Source organism: Heterodontus francisci, unplaced genomic scaffold, assembly GCF_036365525.1.
Source record: "Heterodontus francisci isolate sHetFra1 unplaced genomic scaffold, sHetFra1.hap1 HAP1_SCAFFOLD_484, whole genome shotgun sequence".
NCBI lineage: Eukaryota > Metazoa > Chordata > Chondrichthyes > Heterodontiformes > Heterodontidae > Heterodontus > Heterodontus francisci.
The window spans coordinates 277,351-292,261 of NW_027141664.1; the positions used below are offsets into that span (position 1 = coordinate 277,351).

The 14,911-nt window shown below is 49.8% G+C and overlaps 1 protein-coding gene across 1 annotated transcript in view; it reads right to left on the reverse strand.

The window, feature by feature from the left end:
* The window catches only part of LOC137364330 (dynein axonemal heavy chain 6-like), a 1,069,890-nt gene that overhangs the window by 204,383 nt on the left and 850,596 nt on the right, over positions 1–14,911 (reverse strand). Inside the window, exon 26 of the mRNA XM_068027612.1 lies at positions 11,830–12,040. Coding sequence (XP_067883713.1) covers positions 11,830–12,040 — 211 coding nt within the window. The remainder of the gene's footprint in view (positions 1–11,829; positions 12,041–14,911) is intronic.

A 14,911-nucleotide genomic window follows, 5' to 3' on the forward strand; every position in this document is an offset into this window, starting at 1 on the left:
TGGACTGCGAATATCTCTCCTGTCTGCTTCCATCTCTTTCTCATAAGCTTCTGAATCCACTGAAGACACATGAACCCTAAATGAGAAAAGTCTCCTACAGAGAACAAAGTTTGAGAAGAATACTGGGCTCCAATGAAAAGCAGGATCTACCTACAATCAAGGACACTACTGTGAGCTCGAAGAACCGTAACAAAACCTCTTCAGATATTGCTTTAAACTTTTCCACTTGATTTTTCTTCTGCTCTTTTCTGTCTCTATTTGCATGGGTGTATCGTGTATGCAGGCTAGCATGGGCACGTCGTGTATCTGTAGGCGTCAAATGAATTAGAGATTAAGTTTAATAAATTTCAACTTTTCTTCTTTAAAGCTAAGAAAGCCTGTTTGTGCTGGTTTCTTTGCCTTATAATTGGTAAGTGGTGAACAAAGATTCACCAAGGGGGAGCTAAAAACAGTGTGTTTAAAATTAAACCCTGTTACAGTAAGACCAGGTGAAGGTTGAAAGGGAACCCTAGACTTCTTTTTCACCTGGTCGTAACAGAAATCTGGGTGCTAGTGTCCGGAAATGACCCACAGGCAAACGAGAGAAATTGGAAGTGGGAAGCCAAATTGTTCCCAATCAAAAAAGAGCAAGTTTTCAATACCGGTTTTCTTGTAGTTGTGTGTGATTGAATACTAACATGTCTGCAACTGAAGCTAGTAGCTCCCCAAGCCAGGTTGAAGTAACTTGGGATAAGTTAAAAGCACTGTGTATGGAGGAGTTGAGGAAAATGGCAGAGCAGTGTGGCAAGACTAGGAGCTCTGAACTCCTAAGGCTAGTGGCCAACCATTTTTCTCTTGAATCTGAAGCAGAAACAGAGTTAGAAGCAGACCCAGACAGGGTACTGCTAGCAAAGATATAATTAGAACAGAGGAAAGTTGAATTTGAGGAAAGGGAGAAAGAAAGTGCCTTCCAGAAGGAATGTGAAGACAAAGAGAGGGAGGAGAGAGAAAGACAAAGAATATTCCAGAAGGAATGTGAAGAAAGAGAGCTGAAGCGGCTTGCGTTAACTCGGGGGCAACAGAGTAACCCCAGTGAAAGCACAGCCAATATGGAGGAGCAGAATTCAGGGCTGGGTACAGAATTGTTAAAACTAGCTCAACTAATTCCAAGATTCAATGAGGAGCATGTAGAAGGATTTTTTTTGTGTCCTTTGAGAAATTGGCAAGGCAGCTAAAATGGCCAGCTGAGACCTGGCCTCTTTTACTACAAAGTAAGCTAACTGGAAAAGCCCATAAGGTTTATTCCCTGTTGCCAGATGAGAGTTCATCAAATTACGAACCGACAAAAAATGTTTTCCTCAAGGCATATGAACTAGTACTCGAAGCCTATCGCCAAAAGTTTAGAGCCCTCAAGAAGCAAGCTAATAAAACTTATCTGGAGTTTGAAAGAAGTAAGCAGCAGGCTTTTGACCAGTGGCTGAGGGCTCTTAAAGTACAGCTTAGCTATGAGAATCTCAGAAGTAACTCTATTAGAGGAATTTAAACACTCTCTCCCACTCTCCATAAAGACTCATGTAGAGGTGCAGCGGGTCCAGAGAGCCCGGCAAGTGGCCGTTCTGGCCGATGAGTTTGCTTTAATTTATAAGTTGGTTTCCCAGGGAAGAACCTTTCCAAGTCACTCCCACAAATCCGAAAAGGACAAAGGATGGGAAGGTAATAGCATCCCAAGCAGACCTGGGAGAGAAAGAAAAGCAGGAGACACGGGGCCCTCCTCTAGCCAAAAAGGAAGGTGCTGTGAGCAAGAGTGAGACCCGGAGACCTGTGTGTTTCCATTGTAATAACGCAAGGGATTTAAAATCAGACTGGAAACTAAAGGGAAAACCTTTAGGGTTAATCAGGGCACACCCACTCAGTGAAGACCTGATGGAAAGCACAGCAAAACAAGCTGTGGCCTTAAATGCAGTAAGAGTGGGACCTGGGAAGCTTATGGCTGCAAGTGTAGGAAAATTTAATAAGATTTCTGAAGGTTATCAGGGTTTTGTGTTTGAAGGGAAAGTAACCCCATAAGCCTCGAGTGCGGCAAGCAAGCCCATAGTGATTCTCAGGGGCACGGGCCACCAGATCCCTTTTACTGGGAAAAGGCCTGACCTTTCCCCCCAGAGAGTACAGTGAACACCAGAATGGTGGTGAATGTTATTAGAGGGCAGTGTATGCCTGTACCTGTACATCGGGTGCACCTAGAGTGCGATCTAGTTCTGGGATCGGTGACCGTAGGGATTATCCCTAGGTTGCCTGTGGACGGGATTAACCTGCTCTGAGGTAATAATCTGGCTGGGGTGAAGGCGGTAGCCCCCCCAGTAGTGAAAGAAAGACCGCATGAGGTCAGAGAGACAGGGCAGTGGGAGGAGATTGTCCCCTGCAGTTTCCCTGAATGTGTAGTGGATCAGGCCATGATCAAACCAGCTCACCCAGAGGAGACTGAATTGGTACTGCAGGCAGATGACCAGGTTTGTCAGTCTGAGACTTTCTTTGGGAAGTTAGAAGACCCAGGGAATGAATTAAATGGGTTTTCCCTAGCTGAGGCTCAGCGAGCCGACCCAGTATTGTGAGAGTTATTGTGAGACAGGCTGCCCAGTCTGAAAGTGAAGCAGAGGGAGTCCCTGATTGCTCCTATTTAAAGAATGAGGTACTGATGAGCAAATGGAGTTCTCCTCACAGATCTGAGAGCAAGGAGTGGACAGTAATTCACAGTGGACAGTGGACAGTGATGCCACAAAGGTACCAGGGAGAAATATTAGGAAGGGCCCACGAGACTACAGTGGCTGTACATGCCAGTATACGAAAGACCAAAGCCCGTATAAGACAACAGTTTGACTGGCCAAAACTCCACAATGATGTGGTGGAGTACTGCAGGAGTTGCCACTTGTGCCAGGTTGAAGAGAAACCCCAACCTACAGTGAAATCTGCACCTCTAAGTCCTGTACCAGTGTTAGGAGGATCCTCCAGCAGAGAGCTGGTGAACTGTAAGGGACCCCCGCTGAGAACAAAAAGGGACAGGCAGGTACAAGGCTGGCAAAAGGTTAGACAGGGAAGGGGAAAAAGTGACCAAGGGGGCAGGTTATAATTGGAAAGCAGTGAACAAAGATTCACCAAGGGGGAGCTAAAAACATGCTGTGTTTAAAGTTAAACCCTGTTACGGTAAGACCAGGTGAAGGCTGAAAGGGAACCCTAGACCTCATTCTCACCTGGGCATAACAGACTCTTCACCTCCACTCTATCCAGGCCCCTCACAATTTTGTACATCGCAATCAAATCTCCCCTCAGCCTTCTCTGTTCCAAGGAGAACAATCCCAGCCTATCCAATCTTTCCTCATAGCTGTATTTTTCCAGTCCTGGCAACATCCTCGTAAATCTCCTCTGTACCCTCTCGAGTGTAATTACATCCTTTCTGTAATGAGGTGACCAGAATTGCACACAGTACTCAAATTGTGACCTAACCAATAAGTTATACAATTCCAATATAATCTCTCTCTCTTATATTCCATACCTTGGCTAATAAAGGAAAGGATTCCATATACCTTCTTAACCACCTTATCGACCTATCCTGCTACCTTCAGGGATCTGTGGACATTCACTCCAAGGTCCCTCACTTCCTCTACACTTCTCAGTATTTTCCCATTAATCATGTATTCCTTTGCCTTGTTGGACCTCCCCAAATGCATCACCTCTCCAAGTTGAATTCCATTTGCCACTTTTCTGCCCATCTGACAGACCATCAATATCTTCCTGCAGCCTACAACTATCCTCCTCGCTATCTACCACATGGCCAATCTTTGTGTCGTCTGCAAACTTCTTGATCATACCCCCAATATTTATGTCCAAATCGTTAATATATCCCACAAAAAGGAGGGGACCCAGTACTGAGTCCTGTGGAACGCCACTGGAAACAGCCCTCCAGTCGTGAAAATGCTCGTCAATAATTACCCTTTGTTTCCTGTTACGGAGCCAATTTTGTATCCACCTTGCTGCATTTCCCTGGATCCCTTGGGATATTATTTTTTTAACCAGTCTGCCACGTGGGACCTCGTCAAAAGCCTTGCTAAAATCCATGTCGATCACATCAACTGCACTACCCTCATCTATCTTCCTTGTTACTTCTTCAAAAAACTTGATCAAGTTGGTCAAACAAGATTTTCCCTTAACAAACCCATGCTGACTATCCTTGATTAACCCGTGCCTTTCTAAGTGACAGTTTATCCTGTTTCTCAGAATAGATTCCAAAAATTTGCCCACTACTGAGGTTATACTGACTGGCCTGTAATTATTCAGTCTATCTCTCTCGCTCCCTTTTTAAACTGAGGTACAAAGTTAGCTGTTCTCCAATCCTTCGATTGGAAAATGATGGTCAGACCTTCTGCTATTTCCTCTCTTGCTTCTTTTAACAGCCTGGGGTACATTTCATCTGGCCCTGGTGATTTATCAACTTTCAAGGATACTAGTCCCATTAATTCTTCCTATCTCCCTATGTTTATCACATCCAATACTTCACACTCTTCCTCCTTAACTACAATATCTGCATCGTCCCCCTCTTTTGTGAAGACAGACGCAAAGTATTCATTAAGAACCATACCAATATCTTCCGCCCCAACACATTGGTTACCTTTTTGGCCTTTTATGGGCCCGACTCTCTCCTTGGTTATCCTCTTACTCTTAATGTATTCAATAAACACCTTTGGGTTCACCTTGATTTTGCTTGCCAATATTCTTTCATGCCCTCTCTTTGCTTTCCTAATTTCCTTTTTGATTTTACCCCTCCACTTTCTATACTCCTCTCAGCTTTCTGTAGTATTGAGTTCTCGGTGTCGGACATAAACTTTCTTTATCTTACCCTGTAGGCTCCTTGTCATCCATGAGGCTCTAGATTTGGCCGCCTCACCCTTTTTCTTTGTGGGAACATGTTTACTCTGAACACCTTGAATCTCCCCTTTGAATACCTCCCACTGTTCTGACACCGATTTACCTTCAAGTAGCTGTTTCCGGTCCACTTCCTTTAAATCACTCCTCAGTTTAGTAAAATTGGCCTTTCCCCAATTGAGATCTCTAACTCCTGATCTATCTCTGTCCTTTTCCATCATTATGTTAAAACTGACTGAATTATGATCACTACCACCAAAATGCTTTCCCACTGCCACTCCTTCCACCTGCTCATTTTCATTTCCTAAAACTAAGTCTAAAACTGTGCCCTCTCTTGTTGAAAACATTGGGCAAAAAAGTTCTCCTGAATGTGCCTCAAGAACTCTGCCCCCTCAATTCCTTTCACACTAAAACTATCCTAGTTAATATTGGGGTGGTTAAAATCCCCTACTATTACTGCCCTATTGTTCTTGCACTTCTCAGAGATTTGCCTACATATCTGCTCTTCTATCTCCCTCTGACTGTTTGGGAGTCTATAGTACACTCCCAGCAGTGTGATTGCCCCTTTTTTTGTTTCTTCGCTCAATCCATATGGCCTCATTTGATGAACCTTCCAACATATCATCCCTTCTCACAGCTGTAATAGTTTCCTTGATCAAAATTGCCACTCCCCCTCCTTTCTTATCTCTCTCCCTATCGTGTCTGAAAACCCTGTAGCCAGGAATGTTGAGCTGCTATTCCTATCCCTCCTTCAGCCAAGTTTCTGTAATAGCTATGATATCATACTGCCACGTGTCTATCTGTGCCCTCAGCTTATCTGCTTTATTTGCTAATACTCCTTGCATTGAAATAGATACCCTTGAGCACTGACAAACTTTTAAAAACATTTTTCTAACCTTTGTTTCCTCTGTGTTCCAGACTCATCCATTAATTTTCTGCCTTCCATTTTCATTTCTGATTTTGTCCCAACTGAGTCTACCCTCAGATCCTCATCCCCCCTGCAAAGTAGTTTAAACCCTCCCCAACAGCACAAGTAAAACATCCCACAAGAAACTCAGTCCCAGCTCTGTTCAGGTGCAACCTGTCCAGCCTACAGGTCCCATCTTCCCCCAGAGCCGGTTCCAATATCCCAGGAATCTAAAGCCCTCCTTCCTGCACCATCTTTCCAGCCACGCATTCATCTGTCTTACCCTTCTATATCTAAACTCACTTGCACGTGGCACTGGGAGTAATCCATAGATTACTACTTTTGAGGGCCTGCTTACTAATTTCTTACCTAGTTCCCGAAATGCTGACTGCAAGACCACATTCCTCTTTCTACCTATGTTGTCAATTCTGATGTGCACCACGACTGCTGGCTGTTCACCCTCCCCCTTCAAGATGCTCTGCAGCTGCTCAGTGATATCCTTTACCCTGGCACCAGGGAGGCAACACACCATCCTGGATTCACGCCTGTAGCTACTGAAATGTCTGCCTGTTCCCTTGACTATTGAATCACTTTCACTATGGCTCTTCCAGTCTTCCCTGTACCTTCACTGTACAGCTGAGCCACCCAGGGTGCCATGGACTTGGCTCTGGCTGCACTCTCCAGGTGAAGCATCACTTTCCTCAGGAGGTCCACAGGAGGTGCACTCTCGAGGTTGAAGCACCCCTGCCATTCCTTTATTTATTAGTTGACCCTTTGTTACTGCTAAAAAATCTTAGAATTATTAATAAAACCTTACCAGTACTGATAAATCCTACTAAAAATCAATACAGTTCACGAGTTAAAATAAACCTTACATCTCACACTGAAGAGTGTCTGCAGAGTCTCATTGACAGGATTGCGGCTGCCTGCAACGAATTTGGCCTAACCAACAGCCTCAAGAAAACGAACATCATGGGACAGGATGTCAGAAATGCCCCATCCATAAATATCAGTGACCATGCTCTGGAAGTGGTTCAAGAGTTCACCTACCTAGGCTCAACTATCACCAGTAACCTGTCTCTCGATGCAGAAATCAACAAGTGCATGGGAAAGGCTTCCACTGCTATGTCCAGACTGGCCAAGTGAGTGAGGGAAAATGGCGCACTGACGTGGAACACAAAAGTCCGAGTGTATCAAGCCTGTGTCCTCAGTACCTTGCTCGACAGCAGCGAGGCCTGGACAACATATGTCAGCCAAGAGCGACGTCTCAATTCATTCCATCTTCGCTGCCTCCGGAGAATCCTTGGCATCAGGTGGCAGGACCGTATCTCCAACACAGAAGTCCTCGAGGTGGCCAACATCCCCAGCTTATACACACTACTGAGTCAGCGGTACTTGAGAAGGCTTGGCCATGTGAGCCGCATGGAAGATGGCAGGATCCCCAAAGACACATTGTACAGCGAGCTCGCCACTCGTATCAGACCCACCGGCCGTCCATGTCTCCGCTTTAAAGATGCCTGCAAACGTGACATGAAGTTCTGTGACATTGATCGCAAGTCGTGGGAGTGAGTTGCCAGTGATCGCCAGAGCTGGCGGGCAGCCATAAAGACGGGGCGAAAGTGTGGCGAGTCAAAGAGACTTAGCAGTTGGCAGGAAAAAAGACAGAAGCGCAAGGAGAGAGCCAACTGTGTAACAGCCCCGACAACCAATTTTATCTGCAGCACCTGTGGAAGAGTCTGTCACTCTGGAATTGGCCTTTATAGCCACTCCAGGCGCTGCTTCACAAACCACTGACCACCTCCAGGCGCTTACCCATTGTCTCTCGAGACAAGGGGGCCAAAGAAGAAGACTCACAAAAATACTCACCACCAACTCACTTGTTCAAAATACTCACCAGCTACTTACTTGTTTTAAAGTTATACTTTTCTTGATTACACAGATATGTAGACCTTCCTACTCGTAACTCCCGCCGTGCCCGCTCTCTCTGTCTCTCTCTCTCTCTAGTCTGACTGTCCTTTTGGTGTGCTTTTTAAAACTTTGCTCCCGCCGTGGTCTCTCTCTCTGTCTCTCTGTCTCTCTCTGTCTCTCTCTCTCTCTGTCTAGTCTCTGACTGTCCTTTTGGCGTGCTTTTTAAAGCTCTGCTCCCACCGTGTTCTCTGTCTGTCTCTCATTCTCTCTCTCTCTCTCTCTCTCTCTCTCGTCTCTGACTGTCCTTTTGGCGTGCTTTTTACAGCTCTGCTCCCACCGTGCCCTCTCTCTCTCTCGGTCCTTCTCTCTCCAGGTCACTGCAGGAAGTCCTCAGGGACATGTCCTAGGCCCTACCATCTTCAGCTGCTTCATCAATGACCTTCCTTCAAACATAAGGTCAGAAGTGGGGATGTTCGCTGATGATTGCACAATGTTCAGCACCATTCAGATACTGAAGCAGTCCGTGTAGAAATGCAGCAAGACCTGGACAATATTCAGGCTTGGGCTGATAAGTGGCAAGTAACATTCACACCACACAAGTGCCAAGCAATGACTACCTCCAACAAGAGAGAATTTAACCATCTCCCCTAGACATTTATAGAGTCATAGAGTTACACAGCACAGAAACCAGCCCTTCGGCCCATCGTGTCTGTGCCGGCCATCAAGCACCTATCTATTCTAATCCCATTTTCCAGCACTTGTATGCTATGGCGTTTCAAGTGCTCATCTAAATACTTCTTAAATGTTGAGGGTTCCTGCCTCTACCACCCCTTCAGGCAGTGCGTTCCAGATTTCAACCACCCTCTGGGTGAAAAAAGTTTTCCTCAAATCCCCTCTAAACCTCCTGCCCCTTACCTTAAATTTATGCCCCTTGGTTATTGACCCCTCCGCTAAGGGAAAAAGTTTCTTCCTATCTAACCTATCAATGCCCCTCACAATCTTGTATACCTCTATCAGGTCCCCCCTCAGCCTTCTCTGTTCTAAGGAAAACAACCCTAGCCTTTACAGTCTCTCTTCATAGCTGAAATGCTTCAGCCCAGGCAACATCCTGGCAACAGCACCTTCCAAACCCACGACCTCTACCAACTAGAAGGACAAGGGCAGCAAATACATGGGAACACCACCACCTGCAAGTTCCCCTCCATGTCACACACCATCCTGACTTGGAACTCTGTCGCCGTTCTTTCACTGTCACTGGGTCAAAATCCTGGAACTCCCTTCCTAACAACACTGTGGGTATACCTGCCCCACATGGACTGCAGCAGTTCAAGAAGGCAGCTCACCGCCACCTTCTCAAGGGCAATTAGGGATGGGCAATAAATGCTGGCCTAGCCAGCGACGCTCACATCCCATGAAAGAATAATAAAAAACATTCTTGGCAGGAGGTATACTCTCAGGTGGTACACTCAGTGGGAAGGGGTACAAGCTCGGCAGGGGTGGGTACACGCTCAGTAGGGCAGGGGGGGCGGAGACCTGGGGGGTACGATCTCGTCGAGGGGGGTACAGTTTCAGTGGGGGGGGGGTACACTCTCGGCGGGGGTGGTACACTCTCGATGGGGGGGCTACACTCTCAGGGGAGCTGTGCAATGTTGAGGGTGGGTGGGCTATACACCCGGGAAGGGATACATTCTTGGGGGGGTGGGTGCATGCTCGGGGGTGGTACACTCTTGTGGGGGGGAGGGGGGGTTACACTCTCGTCAGAGGGTATACTCTCGGGGCGGATATACTCTCGGTGGGGCTAGGCTCTTGGAGGGGTGTGCAATCTCGGGTGGTTTACACTCTCGGGGGGGGGCTACACTCTCGGGGAGGTTACAGTCTTGGGGGTACACTCACATGGGGATACACTCTTGGGGGGGTACACTCTTGGGGGGGTACACTCTCGGGGGGGTACACTCTCGGGGGGCATGGTACACTCTCAGGGTGAGTACACTCCTGGAGCACAGTATACTGTCAGGGAGGTATACCCTCGGGAGGGTATACTGTGAATGGGGTATGCTGTCAGGGAGGTACACGGTCAGGAGAGTATATCTCAGGAGGGTATACTGTCGGGGGGTATACTCTCGTGGGGGGGGGAACACTATCAGGGGGGTATTCTGTCGGGGGGGTATTCTGTTGGGGGGGGTATTCTGTTGGGTGGGAGGTATTCTGTCGGGTGGGAGGTATTCTGTCGGGGGGGGTATGATTTTGGGGCGTCAAACTGTCAGGGGGTATATTCCGGATTGTCTACTGTCGGGTAGTATACTCCCGGGAGGGTGTCCAATCAGAGGGGTATACTCTCAGGGGGGTAGACTCTTGGGAGGTATATTGTCATGGGATTATACTTTTGGGAGGGTATACTGTCAGGGGGTTATACTCTCGGGAGGATAGACTGTCAGGGGGTTATACTCTTGGGAGGGTATACTGTCAGGGAGGTATACTCTTGGGAGGGTATACTGTCAGGGGGTTATACTCTTGGGAGGGTATACTGTCAGGGAGGTATACTCTTGGGAGGGTATACTGTCAGGGGGTTATACTCTCGGGAGGGTAGACTGTCAGGGGTTATACTCTTGGGAGGGTATACTGTCAGGGGGTTATACTCTCGGGAGGGTACACTGTCAGGGGGTTATACTCTCAGGAGGGTATACTGTCAGGGGGTTATACTCTCGGGAGGGTATACTGTCAGGGGTTATACTCTTGGGAGGGTATACTGTCAGGGAGATATACTCTCGGGAGGGTATACTGTCAGGGGGTTATACTCTCGGGAGGGTATACTGTCAGGGGGCTATACTCTCGGGAGGGTATACTGTCAGGGGGTTATACTCTCGGGAGGGTATACTGTCAGGGGTTATACTCTTGGGAGGGTATACTGTCAGGGGTTATACTCTTGGGAGGGTATACTGTCAGGGAGGTTTACTCTTGGGAGGGTATACTGTCAGGGGGTTATACTCTCGGGAGGGTATACTGTCAGGGGGTTATACTCTCGGGAGGGTATACTGTCAGGGGGTTATACTCTTGGGAGGGTATACTGTCAGGGGGTTATACTCTCGGGAGGGTATACTGTCAGGGAGGTATACTCTCGGGAGGGTATACTGTCAGGGAGGTATACTCTAGGGAGAGTATACTGTCAGGGGGTTATACTCTCGGGAGGGTATACTGTCAGGGGGTTATACTCTCGGGAGGGTATACTGTCAGGGGGTTATACTCTCGGGAGGGTATACTGTCAGCGGGTTATACTCTCGGGAGGGTATACTGTCAGGGAGGTATACTCTTGGGAGGGTATACTGTCGGGTTTATACTCTCGGGAGGGTAAACTGTCAGGGAGGTATACTCTCGGGAGGGTATACTGTCAGGGAGGTATACTCTCGGGAGGGTAGACTGTCAGGGGGTTATACTCTCTGGAGGGCATACTGTCAGGGAGGTATACTCTCGGGAGGGTATACTGGCACGGGGTTATACTCTCGGGAGGGTATACTGTCAGGGAGGTATACTCTCGGGAGGGTATACTGTCAGGGAGGTATACTCTTGGGAGGGTAGACTGTCAGGGGGTTATACTCTCTGGAGGGTATACTGGCACGGGGTTATACTCTCGGGAGGGTATACTGTCAGGGAGGTATACTCTCGGGAGGGTAGACAGTCAGGGGGTTATACTCTCGGGAGGGTATAGTGTCAGGGGGTCATACTCTTGGGAGGGTATACTGTCAGGGGGTTATACTCTCGGGAGGGTATACTGTCAGGGAGGTATACTCTCAGGAGGCTATACTGTAAGGGAGGTATACTGTCGGGAGGGTATACTGTCGGGGAGGTATACTCTCGGGAGGGTATACTGTCAGGGGGTTATACTCCCGGGAGGGTATACTGTTAGAGGGGTACACTCTCGGGATGGTATACAGTCAGTGGTGTATACTTTCTGGAGGGTATACTCTCGGGAGGGTATACTGTTAGGGACGTATACTCTCGGGAGGGTATATCGTCAGGGAGGTATACTGTCAGGGGGGTATACTCTGAGGGCTGGTGTACACTCAGGGCCCCAGCCCATGATGTTTTTGTCCTTTCAGGTGATGGTTTATGTTGGATGGACTCACGATTCTACAATGGTCTGGAGTGTTGGCATGAAGGAGGCAGCCAGGTGACAGTTCTGCAGGAAGACCCAGCGCCCCTTGCGGACTTGAGCTTTCTGGATCATGTCTTCTGCGATGGGTCCCTGATCCCGACCCAGAGACACCATGTCCAGGTGATCTGTGTTCCCTCGGTATTCCTTCGCAAAACGCAGCACCTGAGCGACTGGGTCAGTGCCTGGTAAAAACAAAATATGTACTCAGATTAGACGTTATATCTGCGGAGACAGAAAAAATACACCGTTAAGTAAAAGAGTGGTGTGCAACATATGTAGCTGCAGATCATACGCTTGCTGACTGGCTCAATTTTCACATTTATAAGAAAGCAAAACAGTTTGAAATGTGGTCATCACAAAAATTTCCATTGACCAAAAAAGTAACCAATAATTCATGATGGATCCACTGTCTTGTTCTATTCTAACACAACAAACTGATGTAATTTAAAAATCAATAATTCACCAGCACCACCACAACCCCTCCATGAACTCACCCCCACTTGCAATCTCTGATCCAGCCCTTCATACTTGCAGGGGCCCAGTCACCACTGCCCAAGACACTGGTCTCACCCCACTGATACCTTCCAGCACTCCACACAGCTCAGACCCTATTACTGCCCATGTCAGGCCAGGACTGGGGCCTTGGCACTCTTCCTGTTACTAGCACCATGCCTTGTTCCTGCCTGCAGGCCAGGTCCAGACAGACATTCTGGTTGCTCCCGTATTATTCATGTTTCACACACTCAATAAGGCAGCAGAGATTTCCATGTCCCCCTGAACCTTTCTCTATCACTTTCTTTTCTGCACCAGCCACTCTACGTCCCCTGGCCTGGTGGCCGTGGTTCGGGGTCAGAGGGTCTAGTGATCAAGGGCCATTCCAGAGACTTAAGCATGTAATGCAGATTGCACTCCCAGTGCAGTACTGAGGGAGTGCTGCACTGTCAGAGGGTCAGTACTGAGGGAGTGCTGCACTGTCAGAGGGTCAGTACTGAGGGAGTGCTGCACTGTCGGAGGGTCAGTACTGAGGGAGCTCTGCACTGTTGGAGGGTCAGTACTGAGGGAGCGCTGCACTGTCAGAGGGTCAGTACTGAGGGAGTGCTGCACTGTCAGAGGGTCAGTACTGAGGGAGCTCTGCACCGTTGGAGGGTCAGTACTGAGGGAGTGCTGCACTGTCGGAGGGTCAGTACTGAGGGAGCGCTGCACTGTCGGAGGGTCAGTACTGAGGGAGCTCTGCACCGTCGGAGGGTCAGTACTGAGAGAGTGCTGCACTGTCGGAGGGTCAGTACTGAGGGAGCTCTGCACCGTCGGAGGGTCAGTACTGAGGGAGCGCTGCACTGTCAGAGGGTCAGTACTGAGGGAGCTCTGCACCGTCGGAGGGTCAGTACTGAGGGAGTGCTGCACTGTCGGAGGGTCAGTACTGAGGGAGCGCTGCACTGTCGGAGGGTCAGTACTGAGGGAGCTCTGCACCGTCGGAGGGTCAGTACTGAGGGAGCGCTGCACTGTCGGAGGGTCAGTACTGAGGGAGCGCTGCACTGTCGGAGGGTCAATACTGAGGGAGCTCTGCACTGTCGGAGGGTCAGTACTGAGGGAGTGCTGCACTGTCGGAGGGTCAGTACTGAGGGAGCGCTGCACTGTCGGAGGGTCAGTACTGAGGGAGCGCTGCACTGTCGGAGGGTCAATACTGAGGGAGCTCTGCACTGTCGGAGGGTCAGTACTGAGGGAGTGCTGCACTGTCGGAGGGTCAGTACTGAGGGAGTGCTGCACTGTCGGAGGGTCAGTGCTGAGGGGGCACTGCACTGTCAGAGGGTCAGTACTGAGGGAGTGCTGCACTGTCGGAGGGACAGTACTGAGGGAGTGCTGCACTGTCGGAGGGTCAGTACTGAGGGAGTGCTGCACTGTTGGAGGGTCAGTACTGAGGGAGTGCTGCACTGCAGGAGGGTCAGTACTGAGGGAGTGCTGCACTGTCGGAGGGTCAGTACTGAGGGGGCGCTGCACTGACGGAGGGTCAGTACTGAGGGAGTGCTGCACTGTCAGAGGGTCAGTACTGAGAGGGCGCTGCACTGTTGGAGGGTCAGTACTGAGGAGGCGCTGCACTGTCGGGGGGGTCAGTACTGAGGGGGCGCTGCACTGTCGGAGGGACAGTACTGAGGGGGCGCTGCACTGTCGGGGGGGTCAGTACTGAGGGAGTGCTGCACTGTCGGAGGGACAGTACTGAGGGGGCGCTGCACTGTCGGGGGGGTCAGTACTGAGGGAGTGCTGCACTGTTGGAGGGACAGTACTGAGGGGGTGCTGCACTGTCGGAGGGTCAGTACTGAGGGAGTGCTGCACTGTCGGGGGGTCAGTACTGAGGGAGTGCTGCACTGTCAGAGGGTCAGTACTGAGGGAGTGCTGCACTGTCGGAGGGTCAGTACTGAGGGAGTGCTGCACTGTCGGAGGGTCAGTACTGAGGGAGTGCTGCACTGTCGGGGGGTCAGTACTGAGGGAGTGCTGCACTGTCAGAGGGTCAGTACTGAGGGAGTGCTGCACAGTCGGAGGGTCAGTACTGAGGGAGTGCTGCACAGTCGGAGGGTCAGTACTGAGGGAGTGCTGCACTGTTGGAGGGTCAGTACTGAGGGGGCGCTGCACTGTCGGGGGGGTCAGTACTGAGGGAGTGCTGCACTGTTGGAGGGACAGTACTGAGGGGGTGCTGCACAGTCGGAGGGTCAGTACTGAGGGGGCGCTGCACTGTTGGAGGGTCAGTACTGAGGGGGCGCTGCACTGTCGGGGGGGTCAGTACTGAGGGGGCGCTGCACTGTCGGAGGGACAGTACTGAGGGGGCGCTGCACTGTCGGGGGGGTCAGTACTGAGGGAGTGCTGCACTGTCGGAGGGACAGTACTGAGGGGGCGCTGCACTGTCGGGGGGGTCAGTACTGAGGGAGTGCTGCACTGTTGGAGGGACAGTACTGAGGGGGTGCTGCACTGTCGGAGGGTCAGTACTGAGGGAGTGCTGCACTGTCGGGGGGTCAGTACTGAGGGAGTGCTGCACTGTCAGAGGGTCAGTACTGAGGGAGTGC